Genomic DNA, 17601 nt, shown 5'->3' with positions numbered 1-17601 from the left:
TGGTATATTTTAGCGCATTTGTCTAAGCACCGAACGGGTATTCCGGGTATTCCCTAGCTCCGCGCACGGTCCCACTCGTCCAGAACTCTTTGAAATGCGAAGTTTTTCGATCGGATAAATTTGGAATAGAAAAGGTGAACATCCGGGGCGGATCTAGTCTGAATGGAGCGTGCCTTCGCGTGACTGAAACCCGATTGGCCACGCCTACTGCCACGGGAAAATATTAAAAGCGAGTGAAAATCACAACAAACGCCAGGTGTAACAGGCAAACAAAGAGCAGAATGTTTCGAAAGGGCGGTGCAGTGCTGTGATACATACAAAAACAACGCCAACTATATATATGTATATGTACAACATGTGTGTGCGAGCTCGGTTGGAAATCGCTTAAAGATATTTATTCCAAATTCTTAAATATCCATGTTTCCCGTGTAACTGGCTACGAAAAACTCCAATTGGGCCAAAAGGGCCACTGGAAGCTGGGAAAGTGGGAAATCCTCGTTGCGCCAGCGACCTTAATTTTGTTGTTTTTTTCTTTGTTCAACGAACTTTCCCATCAGTTTTGATTTATCTGTTAATATTACCCCAAATTCGACTGGAATTTTACACGATTTAACACGAAAAGCCTTTAGTTTTGTAAAGCCAAGATAACCTTATTCGGTCGAATTGCATTTTTATAAGTTGAGCAAATTGCACTCTTAGCTGTCCAAATTGGGTGTTTTATTGAAAGTCCGGCGACGTAATCCTCCGCTTCCCTTCATCTGTTCCCAGCATCTGTTGGGGGATACGTGCCTGGAAGTCTGTAACTGCGACCGATCGCTGGATCCTACGGCTAATTGGATTTGGACGCCGCGTCGCATCAGCTCATCATCTTTCACGAGCCCGAGTCCGAGTCCAACAGTCAGCTTAATTGGCTTAGGCGGCGGTTGTCGATGTTGGTGAGTGTCCGTCGGCTCATTTATTCTGTTTATTTCAATTTACCCAGCCCGAGAAGCGAGTTATTCAATTTGCGGTGTCGAATTAGTGGCTATAGCGCCCTTCCTGTCTCCAAACTTATGCTTCACCCACCCTTCTCGCCCAGAATTCCCACCTGGTCCTGGTGGTGTGCATAATTAATACGCGGCACTGCACTAATTGCTCCATCCCAACAAAACACTCAAAAAAAGAACTCCCACAGATATACAAACGCACTAAGAGTATGTATACATATGTATATGTATATGTGTGCCACACATCCCTGACCTGAGATACAATTGCGTGTGGTGGAAACGACACCCAGCCGAGCGGAATCCGTGTATTTATAGAGTTTCGGGGTCTATTCTATCATTTCCCAGCCACACACTTCGCAGAACTCGGAAGCAGACTCTAAAAAAAAGCCCCACATGATAGATTTTGCCCGAATAGGAAAATTTCTATGAGATAATCATAGATAATAAATTTTTTTAAAAAATAGGCCCTACTTTTTACAAATATGAAACCAAATTAGAACCGAGATAACACAGTCAAAATAAATAAAAGGTCAGATGACTTTCAACACTAAGCGATTGTAGTTATAATATTATTAAAGCTACAAAAAACATTTAAAGCAAAACGAATAGGTTGATTCTAAACGCTTAAGTGCCTTGCATAACATTTCACAAGTTCCAATAATATACCAATGCAAATATGATAACGTTTGTAGAATCACATGTCTGGATAAAAATTATTTAATATGAAGCCACTTGCTCATAGCACTAATAACAAGATATGTAGCATGCTAAATCCAAGCATAATAACAAACACTACACGAAAACGCAGAGATAAACCCGAGTTAGGAATCATTAATCAAATACTTGTGTATTTCATGCATGGTCTGCCTTCGAAATCTGAAAACAAACGGAATGTGGAGCCAAGTTCATCCGAGGTTTACAATATGATAAGCGATTGGATAAGCTGGCCAGAAATTCGCCAACCTTCATATCAGATTCGTTAAACAAATAAGCTGACTCAACGTCCGAGAATCGAGATAACATATAATTCATCTTTGGACACGTAAGCATCTTTTGTTAGTGTCAGCTCACATGGCTTCCGTTTCTTCCTATAAGTAAAGCAAACTACTTCTTGATCGTCTGCGCCTTTTTTTTATAACTCTTCAGTTCATTTCCGCCCCTTTTCTCCAACTTCCTTTGTCTGAATTTGTTCAGTTTTCATCTAAAGAAGTTTACTTTGTATCTGCTTGTGTGATTAGCCCATTTTTCTGCGCTTTTTATCGGGGAGTGAGTGAGTCAGTCACGAGAAACGAGTTTTTGCTTTGGCACGACTTCACTCCATTGGCAGGGCAACCTGTTCTCTTGCAATATCTTTCGCCTCGAACCGCCGTCCATGGAGTCCACCTCCACCTCCCCGCCGGCTGTTCCAAATTCGATGTGGATGTCACTTGGCGGAGGCGGTCTGAAATGAAAAGATGTAGATGCAGCAAAGTGTGTGCTCTTAATACGGTCGAAAAGTTAGCTGTACTTTTCTGGGGAAAAGTTTATATTTATAAACTGATTAATCACACACATATCCCGCTTAGAATTTGAAAGTTACTCTGGGTGATTGTGTCATCGTTCGTTATCAATTTGACTCTTTCCGGTTCAAAAATCTGTAAAGTTCATTGCTGATATATACTTTGTGTGGTCTAAATTTAAAGAATCGCAATCGCATCCATTTCTTAGAACAGTCAGTGTTCTTAAGAACTTGATAATTGCAGAGATATGTTCAACTACGATGTATAAAAACACGTTTTTAATTTGAAAATTGGTATGCCATTTATTATTGCAAGTTCTCTGCAGAGGTCATTGCTGACTTGGTCATCATAAATCCTATTTATTCTAGTATAAATTCCAATAATAACTGCAGCTTATTTACGTTCATGGGAATTCTTTCAAATATTTATATACCACTCGGTCAACCTTCACTTTGTATTTAATTCTTTTGTTTGTACAAGCCATTCGCAAATAACGCTGAGGTGAGGTACCGTCATTAAGTTTATCGTGTTCGGATTCCACTTTATGCTGATTTAGCCGCCAGCAGATTTTGGAGCACCTTGCACTTGGTGTTTCCGCAGATACAGTGGCACCTCGTTCTAGTGGTCCGTGCCTGTGACCCAATACGGGTATCGCCAAATAAGTTTGCTTAACTTTGTCAACTTTCTCTCGTTGGCGCAAAAACCAGTTGGATTCAATCAGCTGGGCTGGAACAAGCAAAGCCATTCAATTGCAAGAAATTGATTGTTGTCTTTGTTATATGCTTTTGACTCATATTACCTAAAAGGGAAACTGTATTACGATACGAGATACTTACTGACGACAATGGGAATATTGTATTCGTAACAGCTCGTTAATGCCTGAATAATCTAGTTTATTTTGATTCAATCTGTGGCCGAGTTTGTTCTGCAAATTAACAGATTGCGAAATGTATACCTTTTATCGCCCTGGTTGTATTGTTGTTTGTAAATAGACAGTATAGTTGATTAATCTGGCAAGTTTATTAGAGCTGTGTCTGAATCTGGTTACTTTCAAAAGTCAAGATAATTTTGACTATCAAGAATCACTTTGTGACTTGTGGTGTTGGCAAATTATAGGATTTGAATTCCAAATTCCTGGAATTGTTTACACTTTATTACCTGATTATTGCCATTTCTTCGCTTTGGCGTTCCATACATTTTTCAAATAATAATAAAAATTTCATTATTAGGTTGTTGTACCTTGTTGTAGTTGTTTACCTTCTGAATGCCAAGATTTTTATATTCTGGGAAGTTTTAAATTTTTCATATTAAATGATTTTCTGTGAAATTTACAACACCTGAATAGCAAACTTTTTTGTTGGGAATTTATTGCTTAAAGCTGTGAGGTATATTTGTTTATTTGTTACTTACATACATTATATATAGTGTGGTTTGGTATTTGCCTTTTCCACTGTGTAGAACTGAACTCTGACCGGAATTAAGGGCATTTTGCGTGTGGCCTTGCCGAGCGTTTGCCTGTTCCGCCCACTGTTCGAGGGAGTGCAGCATCCTTGCAGCCTCGTACTGCGCATGTTCCTGATGGCCATGATGTCCTACAGCAAAGCCGAGGCTGCAAATTGTTTTGTTGTCCCTAATTCGCTGAGGAGACGCGACCTCTGGCTATGCTTGGGACTCAGTATCTGCGATTGTCCTGCGAGTTGCCTTCCAAGTGAGATTTCAGTATGGGAACGGCAGCAAACTTCGGGCAGGAACAGCTTCTGGTTCGCAGCCCGCAGCGTAGCGCGTGTCAAGGCCGTTCAAAGGCTGCCCCACCATGGGGGTATAGAGAATTTTCTGCACAGTAGCTGTGGCAACGCAGCATAGCAGCAAATGGAGCATCGGTTTTCCAGCGCCTTTAGTTTGCTCCCAGCCAGACAACGCGGCGTATACGCAATTGACACCAAACACTCGTCGTCCGCTTGTTTGGGACGGCCATTAAGACCCTGTCAGCAGGTGCAGTCCGCAGCAAACGTCTATTTTTACACAGCCATCCACACGTCTGGTTATCCAGCTCTTTCCGGAAAGTAAGCAGGGCATAAAGCAGAAGCGGGACAACCTCGAGATAAGCAGGCGGCATTGCAGTGCTCCGAATGTGCATATATAAATACGTATAGTGTTGCGACACTACATTCTGTGGTCTTTTGGGGGCACGACGGGGCCAGGGTGCAAGGGCTAGGCTATAAAGCATAATGCCTTGGAAAGCCGTAGCCCTTGCCCACTCGGCCACAGGGTTCAATAAACTTTTCGATTTCTTTGTCTATGGCTATGTGGTGCATAGACAGTCGATGAGTGTATGTAACTGCTGCTTGTTGCTCGCCTCGATGGCCATACATTTACAGTTGCCAGTGGCTGGTATCAAATGAGCACACTCATTCTACACTGGTAATATGAGCAAAGTTGATAGTGAGTAGGCAGTGCGTTTGGGAGAAAATACAAAGCTCCATCAGCAAACTCTTTGTATAAAATTAAAGAAAAAAAGGCAATAACAAGAATCATCTTAGTGACACACACATTAAAAATAAAATCATAAAGTACCCTTTTGCAGTCATATATTAACAATTTAATATTAATTAAATATTAAATAAGTATAATCAAAATAGCAATTACAAAAATTTGCAGTACTCTTTATTGGTTTTATGAAGTGCTTAAAACGATGTGTCCATAATGTAAAGGGTGTAAATCTGACTAAAGTCTGAGTAATAAAATAGGTTAACATTTTCCATTATGCAAAAATTGTAATGGAAGTACATTAAAAGTGTACATTTAATAGTGACATTATTGACATCAAATATTGATTTATAACCAGTGGTTGAAAAATCAAATGTGTTTCTTTTCAATGTGAATTAAACATTAAGTAGCTTTTCGAGTGGCGTCGACAAGATAACGTTTCTGATAAGAATAGACCGCAAAAGTTCCTTTAACTTGTATAATGTATGTGTGTACATATTTATATGTTTATTTATTTATGCGGTTAGGACTCGCAGACATAAGAACCTTTGGCAGAAGTTTGCTTTTTGCCGGCAACGTGTTCATGCCTCGATGGCGCAGTTGGCAGCGCGTAAGTCTCATAATCTTAAGGTCGTGAGTTCGAGCCTCACTCGGGGCATGTACATTTTTTGTTTTGCTTTTTTTGTATATTGCCTTTAAAATATATATTTTTTGCATGCCATTGCAAATGATTGCCTATTTCGAATATTTCTCCAAGCTAGTAACTTGATATTTGGGCAATTATGCAAGGGCGGCACACGCACGCAATGCTTCCGAGCATAGCTGGTGACTCATGATCTACGGACAAGTGCATTCAACCGACGCCAAAGGGAGAGATAACACCTGCCAACTGTGGGCAATGTGCCAAAGCCAAACCCGAAGCTCAGTCCTTTGTATCGCCAGTGGTTTGCATTCTCGGGCAGCAAATGCCTCAACCCATTGTCATCTTCTCGGCTTTTATTGACCTTAATTGATGTCAAGTGGATGTGAGATAGCCTCTGGGTGTGTGTTTGTGTGCGCATTGCGATGGGGAACCAATCCTATCCAATGCCTGGATTGGGATTATGCCCCATTTGCCTGGACACACCAAGAAGCAAATATATTTTATTGCCCCGGCCAAGCATTTCTTATTGGACGAGGACATGCTACTGCCACATTAGGGTGTGAGCTCTGTGCTGTCCTCGAATAGTCTAATTCAGTCAGCGTTTCCTTTGTCTCACCCATTTCCATTTAAAAACGGCAGGAATTTAGATTAAAGATTAATTTGATAGGTGTCGGTGAAGATACACTTACAGAATATCTCTTCGGGCTGAGATCATCATATATTTAGTGGCAGACAATAAATAGTGACTCGATCTTAAAACTAAATTTCCTAATAAATCTTGTATTATATTTATCTGATTGCAGGCCACTGACGTGTGAAATGGGTGTGGGCTACTACACCGAAGAGCACACGATTAAGAGCAGCAGCTCAGCACGTTAGTCAGTTTGAGGAAGCTTCTTCGAGACAGGAAGTCCTTCGAAAAGCAGCCGGCCATGGGTGAAGTAGCTGCCACAGTGGAGCCTCTGGCCGCGGTGAAGTCGAAGTCCATTCGATCCCGGAAGCGACGACAGCGTCGTAGACGACAGATTGCCTACCTGGCCATATGTGGATTAAGTGTAGCCATATTCGGCTTCGCATTGGCCACGCTGATCAGGCCCACAACCGCCCAGGATAATGATAGTCCCGGGAGCTGGCGCAAGGGATATGTGGGCCATGGCACCACGCACGAACAGCTTGGTCAGCCCCATTGGCCACCAGTCGATTACACCATATACCGGCCGACGACCAACTACTCAAAGGCACCACCTCCTCCCACGTCGGCCATGAACCCCATTTTCAATTTTACACACTTTCTATATGACAAGGTTCTTTATAGGGAGGAACCCATTCCGGAGGGTGAGTAAAGTGCACATTTAATAGGTAAAGGATAGGACACTTATTTTTCTCTATATTGCAGGTTACATTGTGGTAAAGAATTCGGACACTTTGAGCCTGGGTCCTAAGGTGGAGGAGAATGACTGGCGGGATCTATTGGCACATTATTGGCTGGTTCTCATCTGGGTTTTTATTCTCGTGGTGCTCATTATAATCATACCGTTCATTGCGTGAGTGCTAAGACTATTGAATCAGCTAACACAGATAACCAATTTTTGTACTCCTCAGCGTTTGCTATTGCTGTTTCTGCTGCTGCCGAAGATGTCGACAGGGATGTCCTCCGTGCACCAGTAAACAAGATGCTCAGCGGCGCTTCTGCTGTGGCATCTGTCTGTTGATCCTCATCATCGGACTGATGTAAGTGGAGGCACTTAACCAGGAGAAGCCCTACTGAAAATTATCTTCCTTCTTCAGCTTTGGCATCATTATCGCCTTTGTGACCAACAAAATGATTGACAGCGGCTTTGCCGAGACTTCCGAGACAATGAAGCGCGGTAGCGAGGATACGTGCACCTATTTGAAGGATGTTGCTGATCACGTTTACCATCTGATGATGTACAACTACGAGGAGATGGAGACTCATGTGCTTGATCAGTTAACACGTAATAATACTGATGGATTGCATTCCTTTGATGATCCATTTCACATTCTTGGCCTTTTTTAGATGCCCACCGGCACATATTTTTGGATCTCTCCGACACATCGGAGAGTAATTCCCTGGCAGAAATGGAACGAGTTTTGGAGAACATGCCCGAGGCTCTGGAGCTGATGAAGCAAGTAGAGAAGATGGAGAAGGATCTGCGCTTCTATGGCTCCCAGTTAAGAGATGGTAAGGACATGTCAAATACTCAAAAAGACCGCAGTATAATAACAAAACTATTCATTTAACCTCAGGCGTCCGTGGCATTAAACGAGATGTCAACTTTGCAGTGGCCAATCTCTGTCAACTGCAGATGTGTCAGAAGTTCCTGATTAACAGCAATATCGAGCACATTGATTCCTCGCAGTGCTTGCACTTCGACAAGGTATGACTGGAATTCAATTTGTACGAACATAAATAATGGCCCAAACGTCTTTTAGCTCCCGAACACCAAAGAATTTGTAGAGGGAATGGAGACTATAGTTGCAAACAAGTATTACGCTATACCTCAACGTGGACTCGAACGTCTGAAGAAGGTTAGCGACAAGGTGAAGTCGCAACTGTCCTTCGTGGTACCTCCCATGATGCGGGATTTAACGAAGGGCAGGACGATCTTCCGAGAACAGGCGACGAATGTGCGCAACATTGTGGAGGGAGTAGTGAGTGATATCCATATTAACACTCTGCACTCGACCAAGTCATTTGAGGACGTCTACGGACGGTATGGGCACGACAGGAACGTAGTCAGCCTGATTGTGTGCTTGCTCATCCTTCTGGTAAGGCGGACTTAGGGATTCCAACCAAAAGGCCTTAATTATCGAATTTTCATTTAGGTACTATTTATTCTGATCTTTGCTCTACTGTGCGGTTGCTTTGGGCGACGACGAACTGGATATGGTGATGAATGCTGCAGCAAGTCCACTGGTGCCACCTGCCTGCTTCTGTGAGTAGCTTAAATCTTATTCTGTCCTGCGGACTTTTTGATTCATTATTATTGTTACTTTTTTCAGAGCCATTCTGCTGATATTCTGTGTTTTCTCCATCATCGCACTGGTTGGACTATTCTACTTTATGCTGGGCATGGTAACCTACCAGGGTGCCTGTGCACCACTGAGGGATCAGGAGAACAACACGTTGTTCCGGCAACTGGACGCGTCTATAGATCTGAATCACTTCTTGCCGCCATCTGAAACTACCAAGGAAGTGCATCCACTTAAAATGTCTAGTGCAATCAAGGCTTGCCACGCCAATCAGACCATATTCAATATGATGCGTCAGCATAACATATATGACATCAACGATCTGACGCGCATAAAGGTGATGTCACACACGCAGGAGAATACAGATTCGATCAAGGTATTCGACGAGGATCTGTCCAGCGTGGTACTCCTGACGAATGAAGAACGCGAAGAGCTAAGCAAAACGCGCGAGAGCAAGCTTGCGAAGTACCATAGCTCCCTGTACATGCCTAGTCTCTGCACCCAGTTCACGCCCATGAACCTGAACGCCCTGTCCGAGCAGCTGTACAAGCTGTCCAACGATCTGGAGTACCCTGCTTACGGCTGGGCCAAGGTGTCATTCTGGAATGAGGGGCTCAACACCAAGGCATTCTATCGCAATTTTGTACCGAAGCTTACGAGTCTTGTAGACAAGATGAAGGCCAATCTAAAGAGGATCGACGAGCTAATTTCGTACGAAAACCACGACTTTACCAATACAATCAAAATTCTCACTGACACGGCCATCAAATCCGAAGAGTTCATCCAAAAGCGCGGCAAGGACTACATCAACGCCCTAGGAAGCAATCTGACGCATTCCATTGACCAGATGATAGACGACTACATCGATATGATTATAAAGGAGGCCAACGAAAGTGTGGGTCATTGTGCACCCCTGTCGTACATATATTATCGTGGAGTCGACTTGATTTGCCACCGCATCGTGGATCCCATTGTGAGTTATTATTATTTGAAAATGGAAAGATTTCAAATTTAATGCAAACTATTTTTACAGAATGGATTCTGGGTAGGCATACTGTTGTGCGCCCTGCTCTTCCTGCCGATCCTGTTCGTGGCCCACCGCCTGATGTGCCTGTACAAGAAGATCTATCCCTATCTGGCCACCGTCGGAGCCGCTGGAGTGGTCGAGGGCGGGTGAGTTGACTTCTTTGAACTACTATTAGCTTTCAGGCATCCCCGCTAAACCGCCTAACCCAAAGATGTCCCATTTGCACGGGAGCTCCATATGTGCCACCGCCTGTAGTTGCCTGCTCTGGCGGGCAGCAGGCTTATTGCGGCTGCTCTGCGGACGCAAACGCCCGCGGTGGCGGTGGTGAAGAAGTCATTCAAGCTGATGAAGCGGGTGCAGTTTCCTGGGACGCGATTGAGGTGACCTTAAAGAAGTCAGATCGCGATCTCGCCGCCAGCAAACGAAAGACAGACTAACACCTTGGGTTGGATTCCATTTTACCTAATTAACTTTCAGCATTTGTTTTATAAATGTATGCATGTACCGAAAAAAAATTCAGCGTTTGCACCATAAACTAAGCCGTCCACATTCTTCTCATTTCACCGCTAACCCCGAATCATCCCGCCCACAGAAGCGACTATCTGTACGATGCTTATAGTGAACGTGATCGTGAACATGTACCATTGGCTAAGTAAGCGATCATCCAGTCACCTCTCTCTTTTCTGGCTAGCACTTTCGCTAATCCTGTGTCCCACTGTCCCATTGCATCTCCTCTTCCAGCGTTCCCAAGAAGCGTCGCAAGGCCTACGAGCGGCGACGGGAACAGCAGGATTACTTTGAGGACGCCTCGCCCAGCGTTTCGCGGGGCAACCGCTCTGGCGGTGATCGTGGTGGCGGCGGAGGCGATGGAGCTCCTGGCAGCAGCAGCATGCGTTACAATGACATGGCGCCAACGTAAGTGTACTCCACCACCCAGCGAATCCTTAGCCTGCTTTTTAGCTCTAGCTAAAAGACTTTCTTATCATGATAATTGGTACTATGATCTTCCTTAAAATATAATGAAAAATATAATGTTAAAAATATTTAATTATTACGAAAGTCTTTTTAGCAAATCGCCCAATATAATCTTACAATAGTGAATGCCTTGCAGCTGCCTAGTATTGACAATTAATTAGCTTGACCGCATCGATATCCAGTTTCCCTTGATCGTTTAGACCGCTGCTAAATCGCTAAAACGCTAATTTTTAATTTCGTTTAATTTAGCGCTAAAGGTGTGACCAATGGCACTCGGCCAAAGGCATTGGCGGCAGATGGTTTCTTTTAGGCATGGCCCGAATGCTTAGCGGTTTTGGTTTCTGCTCGGTAATGTGCCTTTTGAAAGACTCGATCGGTGTGCTTCCCCGACAGCCGCGATTCGAATACATTTCCGACTGTTTGTGAAAAGACTGGAAACCCCCTATCGAAAACTTGCTTAGTTCCCTCTGTTTTCTCTGCGATCTGAACTTTATTTTATACTCAATTTTAATTGGTTAGTTTTCTCGACTTGCTGAATGTAGTAAACAAACATTTACGCTTTATTAAACACTTTATTTTTCAAGAACGTTTATTTCTCTTCTGCAAACATTCAGTCTTACCTCGGTGAACAATTAAATGTTTATGTATTGAATTTGTATTGCTTATTGGACAAGCTTGCGAACATTGCTGCTCCAAAGTTAAAGACACTTCTGGACACAATCTCTTACCAGACAAGCCCACAGCTCATTACTCAAAGCTTATCCTCCCAGTAAGTCCACCGATGGCTTTCGATGGCTTTCGATGGCTGGTAAACGCCCGCTTTTTCATGACCAAGTGCCACTAACTCCATATCGGGTTTCGATCTATGTTGACCAACTAATCTGATTAATCGCAGCTACTGCGCCCTCCTGTGTTTCTGTTTCTGTGTTGTGCGTGAGTGGTCGCACTATAAATATTTAATACGCCCTGCATATTTCCCATGAACTAATTCGATTTAATTGCAATCCACAGGCACTGGGACCACGAGCCGCCACGATACCACAATCCCCCAGCTGCGCCGCCATCCTCGGAGTACGAGCGTCCGCCGCCCTACTACTATCCGGGTGCCTCCGAGCAGGATTAGATGGACGGAGGCGGTTTGTTCGAGAGGTGGCAACATGAATGATTTTATTTGGAACCCTCACGGCCTCGGTCCCCTTTTCCCCTATATATCCTCTACTGAGACTGTACTTTAGTTAAAGGTCTACAAAAAATAACTGAAATTATATAATTTAATTAAGTATCGTAGCATCACTTTTGTTAGCACTTTGGCCCGACCAGGAGAAATGCCATTGACCTGAAAGCAAATACGAAAATGGTCTAAACACCCTTTTATAGTTACTTTAAACAAATGTTGCCAAAAGACGAGCACGATGTAGCGGACGAATCCGGCGGGGATGGTCCCAGCCGGAGCATTTAATGAAGTCTGGAGTCCGGAGACTCTGGGCCAGAGGGCCGAGCGGCAGGCGTCGGATCTGATGAGTCCCTTGAAGAAGTTGGCCATTCGCCGGGTCGCACGGCCGCAGAAGCTTTTAGGAATCTCATAATTTTATTATGCACACACTCAGAGCAGGCGAGACATACCCAAAACGAAAACAAAATGAAAGCAAATCAATATCTAGCAAGCAACTACGTAAATATTAACCGATCAAAAACTTTATGGAATCTGTAAACTTCCCGGAAATCAAAATCGCGTTAAAGAAAATATGATCAATACCAAAACTGCCATTTTAATTTAGAAAAGAGCAGAACACAGAGTTGGGAGTTATTCAATGCATTTAATGTATTTATTTTAGAAACAATACACAATACTACACTCTTCCTTAAAACCGACAAATTGTGCATTCGGACACTGATAAACCAATCAAATAAAACCCTCTACTCAGCTACAGAATGAATGAATGTAACACGTATCTTAACACGTTGTCATAGTTTAGTAAGAGAAAACCAAAACAACAGCAAAACAAACCCCTAAGCATTTAAACGTTCCCAATTGTATTGTCTAGAACCTAGGAGCAAGCTGTAAGTTTCCAGAAACCTATAAACACCATAAACACAAATAAACAGACATGCGAGCATATTGTACGGATTACACAATTACATAATTTTTAGTATTATTATACAAGTAAGATGTATGTTGTATTTTACATTTGACGTACATTAAATGATTTCCGCTTAAGTCAAGTAACCATGTATCAATATTGCCCAGCGCAAGTAAAGATTATCGAATAAGATCCCGGAAAATACGAAACACACGAAACCCAGTTGCCAGTCAATCATCGAGCTCCGTTGATGGTTGTCTCTGTCGTTTGCAAAATTTTGTCAATAAACTTCAAGTGGTTTTATGTACGAATAAGCGACTATCAAAAGTAATTGTTTTTTGAAGCATTGTTCTTGGTCAGATCAACAGTTCTACTTATTCTTACCAAAGCAATCTGAGTTTCACAATCAATCCTGTCGATAAAGAATATAATTGGAAAGAAACTAACTATGAAACTAAAGGTGCACCTATGGTATTCCCCTATTTGGATCATAGCCCTTCGGCTCCATATCGTTTTATCCCAGACCAACCGATCTCTGCGTCCCTCTACTACAACTATGAGGAGGTTTAGTACACAAAATAGGTATGCAGAACCAGAAAGCAGATCGAAAGACAATCAGAACAACGAGAATGAGGACTCTTTGGGTCCAATCACATATTTAGCCCATGTTTTTACTGGATTCGTGGTCTCAGACTCCAAGAAAGTTCCCCAAGGATATATATCCAAGGAGGGCAATGACATTGGATCCAAGGTACGGGAGGACGACTGGAAGGAGTACTTGGCATCCCAGACGGGCCTGATGATATTGGTCTTTCTACTTATTCTTCTGTTTCTGCTGATGCCCATCTTTGGGTGAGAGCTGCTTCATTTTTGGAGAAATTATATTCAGCGAACTGATTCCCATTAGGCTAATCTATGCCTGCTGCTGTGCGCGCTGTCCGAAGAACCAAAGGTCCACTAAGGGCATGCGCTACTGCTGTGGCATTCTATTGGCCCTTTTGGCATTGCTGATGCTGTGAGTATATAAGAAATGTTTCAGCCTAGTGGGATTATGGATTTATTCGTAGTTTATTTCTAATTCTTGCCATAATGGCGGCCACTCAGCTGAATAAAAACTTGAAGAACCTTAAGGCGACCGGTTGTTATCCCAGCAAGACCAGGAAATCAAATGAGGACTATATATTCGAAAAAGCATCCGACCGTATGCGTCATCTGTATATCATTAACTACGATCAGATAGTAAAAAGGATCCAGAGTAATCTCAACCACGAGCCCGCTATTAAAAATCCCAATAGGGAGCCGGAAGTCCTTGCCAAAACCATTGAGAAGCTGAGCGTGGTATTGAAGGAAATGCGAAGGATCACGCCAGTTATACAAAGGATCAAGATTGAGTTGCTCAATGCCCGAGATTTGGCCACTCAGTTTCGGGATGGTGAGGATTTGATTCCTTTCATATCTGGTCAACTAACAGACAATCCTAAACAGCGTTACGTGGCGTCAAACGCGATCTCATGGTGTTTCTAACATCGGACTGCACGCAAGAGGAGTGCCAAGACTTCTACCGTGCGAATGAGATCAATATGCTCGACATGGGTTGCTTGCATTACGATAGTGTAAGAGGATGAGTTTATCTTTCAGAAGCAAAACTTTAATAAGCCACCACCCTTAAGCTACCAGACCTTGAATCACTCCGTGCATCTGTTCAGGATGTGATAGACAGCAAGTTTATAAGCTATCCCATTCGAGCAGTGAAGCAACTGCGACAGGTTTCCAGGGTGCTAAAAGATCGCATGAGTGACACATTAGAATCTATCAAGAAGGACCTGAACAAAGGAGGTAAGTTGCGTAATCTATGAAGACTGCTCACAACATTTTAGTCTGATAATCTAATTAGCAAAGGAGCTAGAGAAGAGGTACGAAGCGTCTTTGAAAGTCTTGAAACGCGTGGTTGAGGAGATGAAAAATGACATGCCGGCGGTGGTCAAGCCAAATCGTGGAACTAGATCTACGCCAGTTGCTGCATTGCGTAGAAAGCTGGGATCCTCGTGGTTCGGAACTACGTTGGGCTTCATTGTGCCATTAATGCTGGTGCCCCTTATTCTGCTCATTGGTCTGCTGATTGCTTTGTTCAATCCGAAAGTAGGCAGTTGGCTGCTCTGCGCCGTCCTGGTTGTTCTTTTCATCCTGTTCTCGGTTGGATTCATACTGGCGCTCTTCTATCTGCTGCATGGCGCTTTAATGTATCACGCCTTTTGCTCCAGGTATGCTTAATCTTTTCGCAAAGCACTTGTGCGGTCCAAACTAAAGTTTCATATCGTTAAAAGGAAAACCCCACAGCCGGTAGACAACAAATCTATTAATCCCAATGAGTTTCTCCCAGAAAACGTAACCATCTATCGATCCATGGCCATGCTAAGAACCGCGGAAATTCTGCAGAGCTGTGTTCGCAACGAAAGTTTGTACAATGTACTGGGTCTCAAGAAGATCTATAATCCGTATGGTTTTCGGGATGATGTGATGGAGGACGTACTCAAGTCCCTGGAGAAAATGGAGAACACAGCATTGCCCGGCGGACTTGAAGAGATTCATCCCGAGGCAGACGAAGCTGCCAAACAGCTATTGAGCGGAAACCTATCTAAATATGACATAAAGGACTACACAAGACACATTTGTCTCCAACTGGTTCCAGAACCAAAACCAGGTCCTGTGAACGCGTTGAGCAGAAAACTGGAAAGCCTGGCGAACAAGATGACGCCGGGAGTCGCTCTGAAAAATCAGGCAATTTATCTGCGAGCCTATCAGAAACACCTGGGTGTACCCTTGCAAACGATTGTCCAGCGACTGATAAATAGGCTGAAGCAAATGGATCGCCTCATATCAGGTGGCTACGGTAGCTTTAGCAGGTACCTCCATCATCTGCTGGACAAGATTAAGCTGGGCGACGACTTCTTGCGACAAGATAACAAAAAGTTAACCGACGGGGTGGCCCGCAATATCAGTAAATTGGTGAAATCCGGCCTCAATGATTACGTTCGAATGGTCGACGAGCCCATCAAAGGGGACACGGAGAGCTGTGAGCCCCTCACCCGAGAGGAGGATGCAGTCATGGTTGAGTACGCCGACCTGTGCAAGCGGATTGTTAAGCCAATGGTAAGTGAAGAGGTGATTCCCCGTTAACCATACTCTTATGGTTGAGCAAATAATCGAACAAGTTGGCATTAACTTAATGGTGAATCAATATTGATTTTAGTAGCGTTCGAGTATGGCTAATCAAAACATCTTATGAAAATCTATGTACATATATTCGTATGCTTATTTATATTATTTCCATTCCGTAGAATGCCATATGGTTCTGGCTTTTAGTGTTTTCCATGCTTTTCCTGCCCGCCATTACCTGCACCCACTTTTTAAGATGTTTTCTGAAATCTTTAAATAATTATTCGGAGGCACCACGAGTTTCCTTTGCAGAGGGCAACTTTGTGGCCCCTGGTATATTGCCCGGTGCTTTGCCACAATGTCAATGCTACAGGTACCTACCCGTTGCAGCGGAGTCAAGTGTTGACTATTTGGAGGGCACGGAAGACTACTACTATGAGGATCAAGCGAAGCGCAAGAGGGAGTGATTTTAATTTGACAATAATTAACTACTGCTGTATTATTTTCAATTGGAAAATATATGTTTCTAGTTGAGAACACCACATCCGAGAATCCAAAGTCATTCTTTTTTATACGGTTTCTAGACACATAATATTACTGGTTCCAAACGAAGTAAGTAATGAAGTTGCTATGCTGGGAGTCGTTTGGTTGGCCCATGCGCAACATCCTGCCTGATTCTTTGTCCTGGACAGATGATATGACCACCTTAGGAATGCTTAACGAAAGTCGGGAAATGGTAGATGGGTCCACTGGGTGCTGCTCCATAGACTGGCTTATGCAACTCCAACAACCCTCGTGTCCTCTGGTGAGGCTCTTAATACTCGGATTGTTAGCGTTGCCAGTTTATAATGCGATCTTGATTGTGGTGGGGTGAGTTTCCAGTTTTTGAAGAATTGAATGATGTAGATGAATGCTTTCCAGATGGCGTCTACACTGCAGTGCTTCTGGCAGTGCCGAGCGTTTGGTGCTGGACATCCAAAGGACCAGACCTGTCAAGCGTCACGCTCCTTCACCTCCTCCAGCTCCGAAACCACCACCGCGTCTTCGTCGACATAAGACCCCCAAGAGTGCATCCTCAAGTCTGATATTATGGTGTCCAAAGCCCCATCTCAGCCAAAAGAATCCCTTCGATGAGGAGGACCAGTACAAAAACCTCAGGGAGAATTTGAAAATGGTGCTTGGTGGCTTGCAGAGGACTCCTCTGCTACTTCCGGCTCCACAGCCCAACTTTATCCCTCCTCTAGTTGAACCCCTAACCCCGTCGGAATCACTGACTCCAACGGAATCCCCCCGGAGATGGAACCAAAAGCCTCGCTCTAAAGTTTTATCAGGGATCCTTAGGCATATAGGCATGAGCTCCATTCGGAAGATATGGAAAACACATACCAGCCGGAAGAAAAGTACGACTTCTGCAAATAGCTCTTCCTTATCTAATTCCTCGAGCTTGGGTACCAGCTCCTTCTATGTCTACTAAATCGAAATCTGACTTAGATCGAGGGAACCGCAAGCTCATCTATCAAGAAATCAGCGCTCCATTCAGTGTGAAACTCTGCGATTATATTTTGTTACGATTAAAAGCGTGCTGAGGTCAACCTTGTTGGCCCGGCCCATTAAGGCCTTGAATCTGCGCTGGCTTTATTAGAACATATCCGGCATTTGAGTTCCAAAGCGGTGGCCGACAAAAGACCTAAGCGACAAACCTTGTTCTCGCATCAATCTTGTGGCGGCAACCGACAAAAATAATATAAACACC

The 17601-nt window shown here is 43.6% G+C and overlaps 3 protein-coding genes and 1 non-coding gene across 7 annotated transcripts; all 4 read left to right on the top strand.

The window, feature by feature from the left end:
• The first annotated feature begins 39 nt into the window (after positions 1-39).
• LOC6543644 (prominin-like protein) lies at positions 40-12999 on the top strand. Of its 4 annotated transcripts, XM_015157978.2 has the most exons (15): positions 40-134; positions 769-935; positions 6419-6950; positions 7012-7159; positions 7218-7346; positions 7404-7591; positions 7654-7818; positions 7884-8014; positions 8070-8405; positions 8463-8572; positions 8640-9582; positions 9643-9782; positions 10229-10288; positions 10378-10551; positions 11623-12999. In XM_015157978.2, the coding sequence occupies exons 3-15, from the start codon at positions 6548-6550 to the stop codon at positions 11732-11734; spliced, it is 3039 nt and encodes a 1012-aa protein (XP_015013464.1). In that variant the 5' UTR covers positions 40-134; positions 769-935; positions 6419-6547; the 3' UTR covers positions 11735-12999. The 4 variants fall into 4 exon arrangements, with proteins under 4 accessions (XP_015013464.1, XP_026832503.1, XP_026832504.1 ...); XM_026976702.1 differs by lacking the exon at positions 769-935 and having other exon boundaries at positions 11623-11897; XM_026976703.1 differs by lacking the exon at positions 10229-10288 and having other exon boundaries at positions 11623-11734.
• Trnam-cau lies at positions 5558-5630 on the top strand. Its single transcript has one exon. It is a non-coding gene; the product is annotated as a tRNA-Met (tRNA).
• A 141-nt stretch (positions 13000-13140) lies between the features above and the next one.
• On the top strand, positions 13141-16315 carry LOC6543643 (prominin-like protein). Its single transcript, XM_026976976.1, has 8 exons — positions 13141-13544; positions 13600-13707; positions 13760-14124; positions 14178-14305; positions 14363-14528; positions 14587-14953; positions 15017-15842; positions 16031-16315. The coding sequence occupies exons 1-8, from the start codon at positions 13141-13143 to the stop codon at positions 16313-16315; spliced, it is 2649 nt and encodes an 882-aa protein (XP_026832777.1).
• A 130-nt stretch (positions 16316-16445) lies between these two features.
• Positions 16446-17322, top strand: LOC26526340. Its single transcript, XM_015158774.2, has 2 exons — positions 16446-16718; positions 16770-17322. The coding sequence occupies exons 1-2, from the start codon at positions 16468-16470 to the stop codon at positions 17320-17322; spliced, it is 804 nt and encodes a 267-aa protein (XP_015014260.1). The 5' UTR covers positions 16446-16467.
• Positions 17323-17601: the final 279 nt, after the last annotated feature.

Source organism: Drosophila erecta, unplaced genomic scaffold (genome assembly GCF_003286155.1).
Source record: "Drosophila erecta strain 14021-0224.00,06,07 unplaced genomic scaffold, DereRS2 tig00000021-arrow-pilon, whole genome shotgun sequence".
In the NCBI taxonomy this organism is placed as follows: domain Eukaryota; kingdom Metazoa; phylum Arthropoda; class Insecta; order Diptera; family Drosophilidae; genus Drosophila; species Drosophila erecta.
Note: the sequence above shows the minus strand (reverse complement) of the source record. Positions and strands in the feature narration are given on the sequence as shown.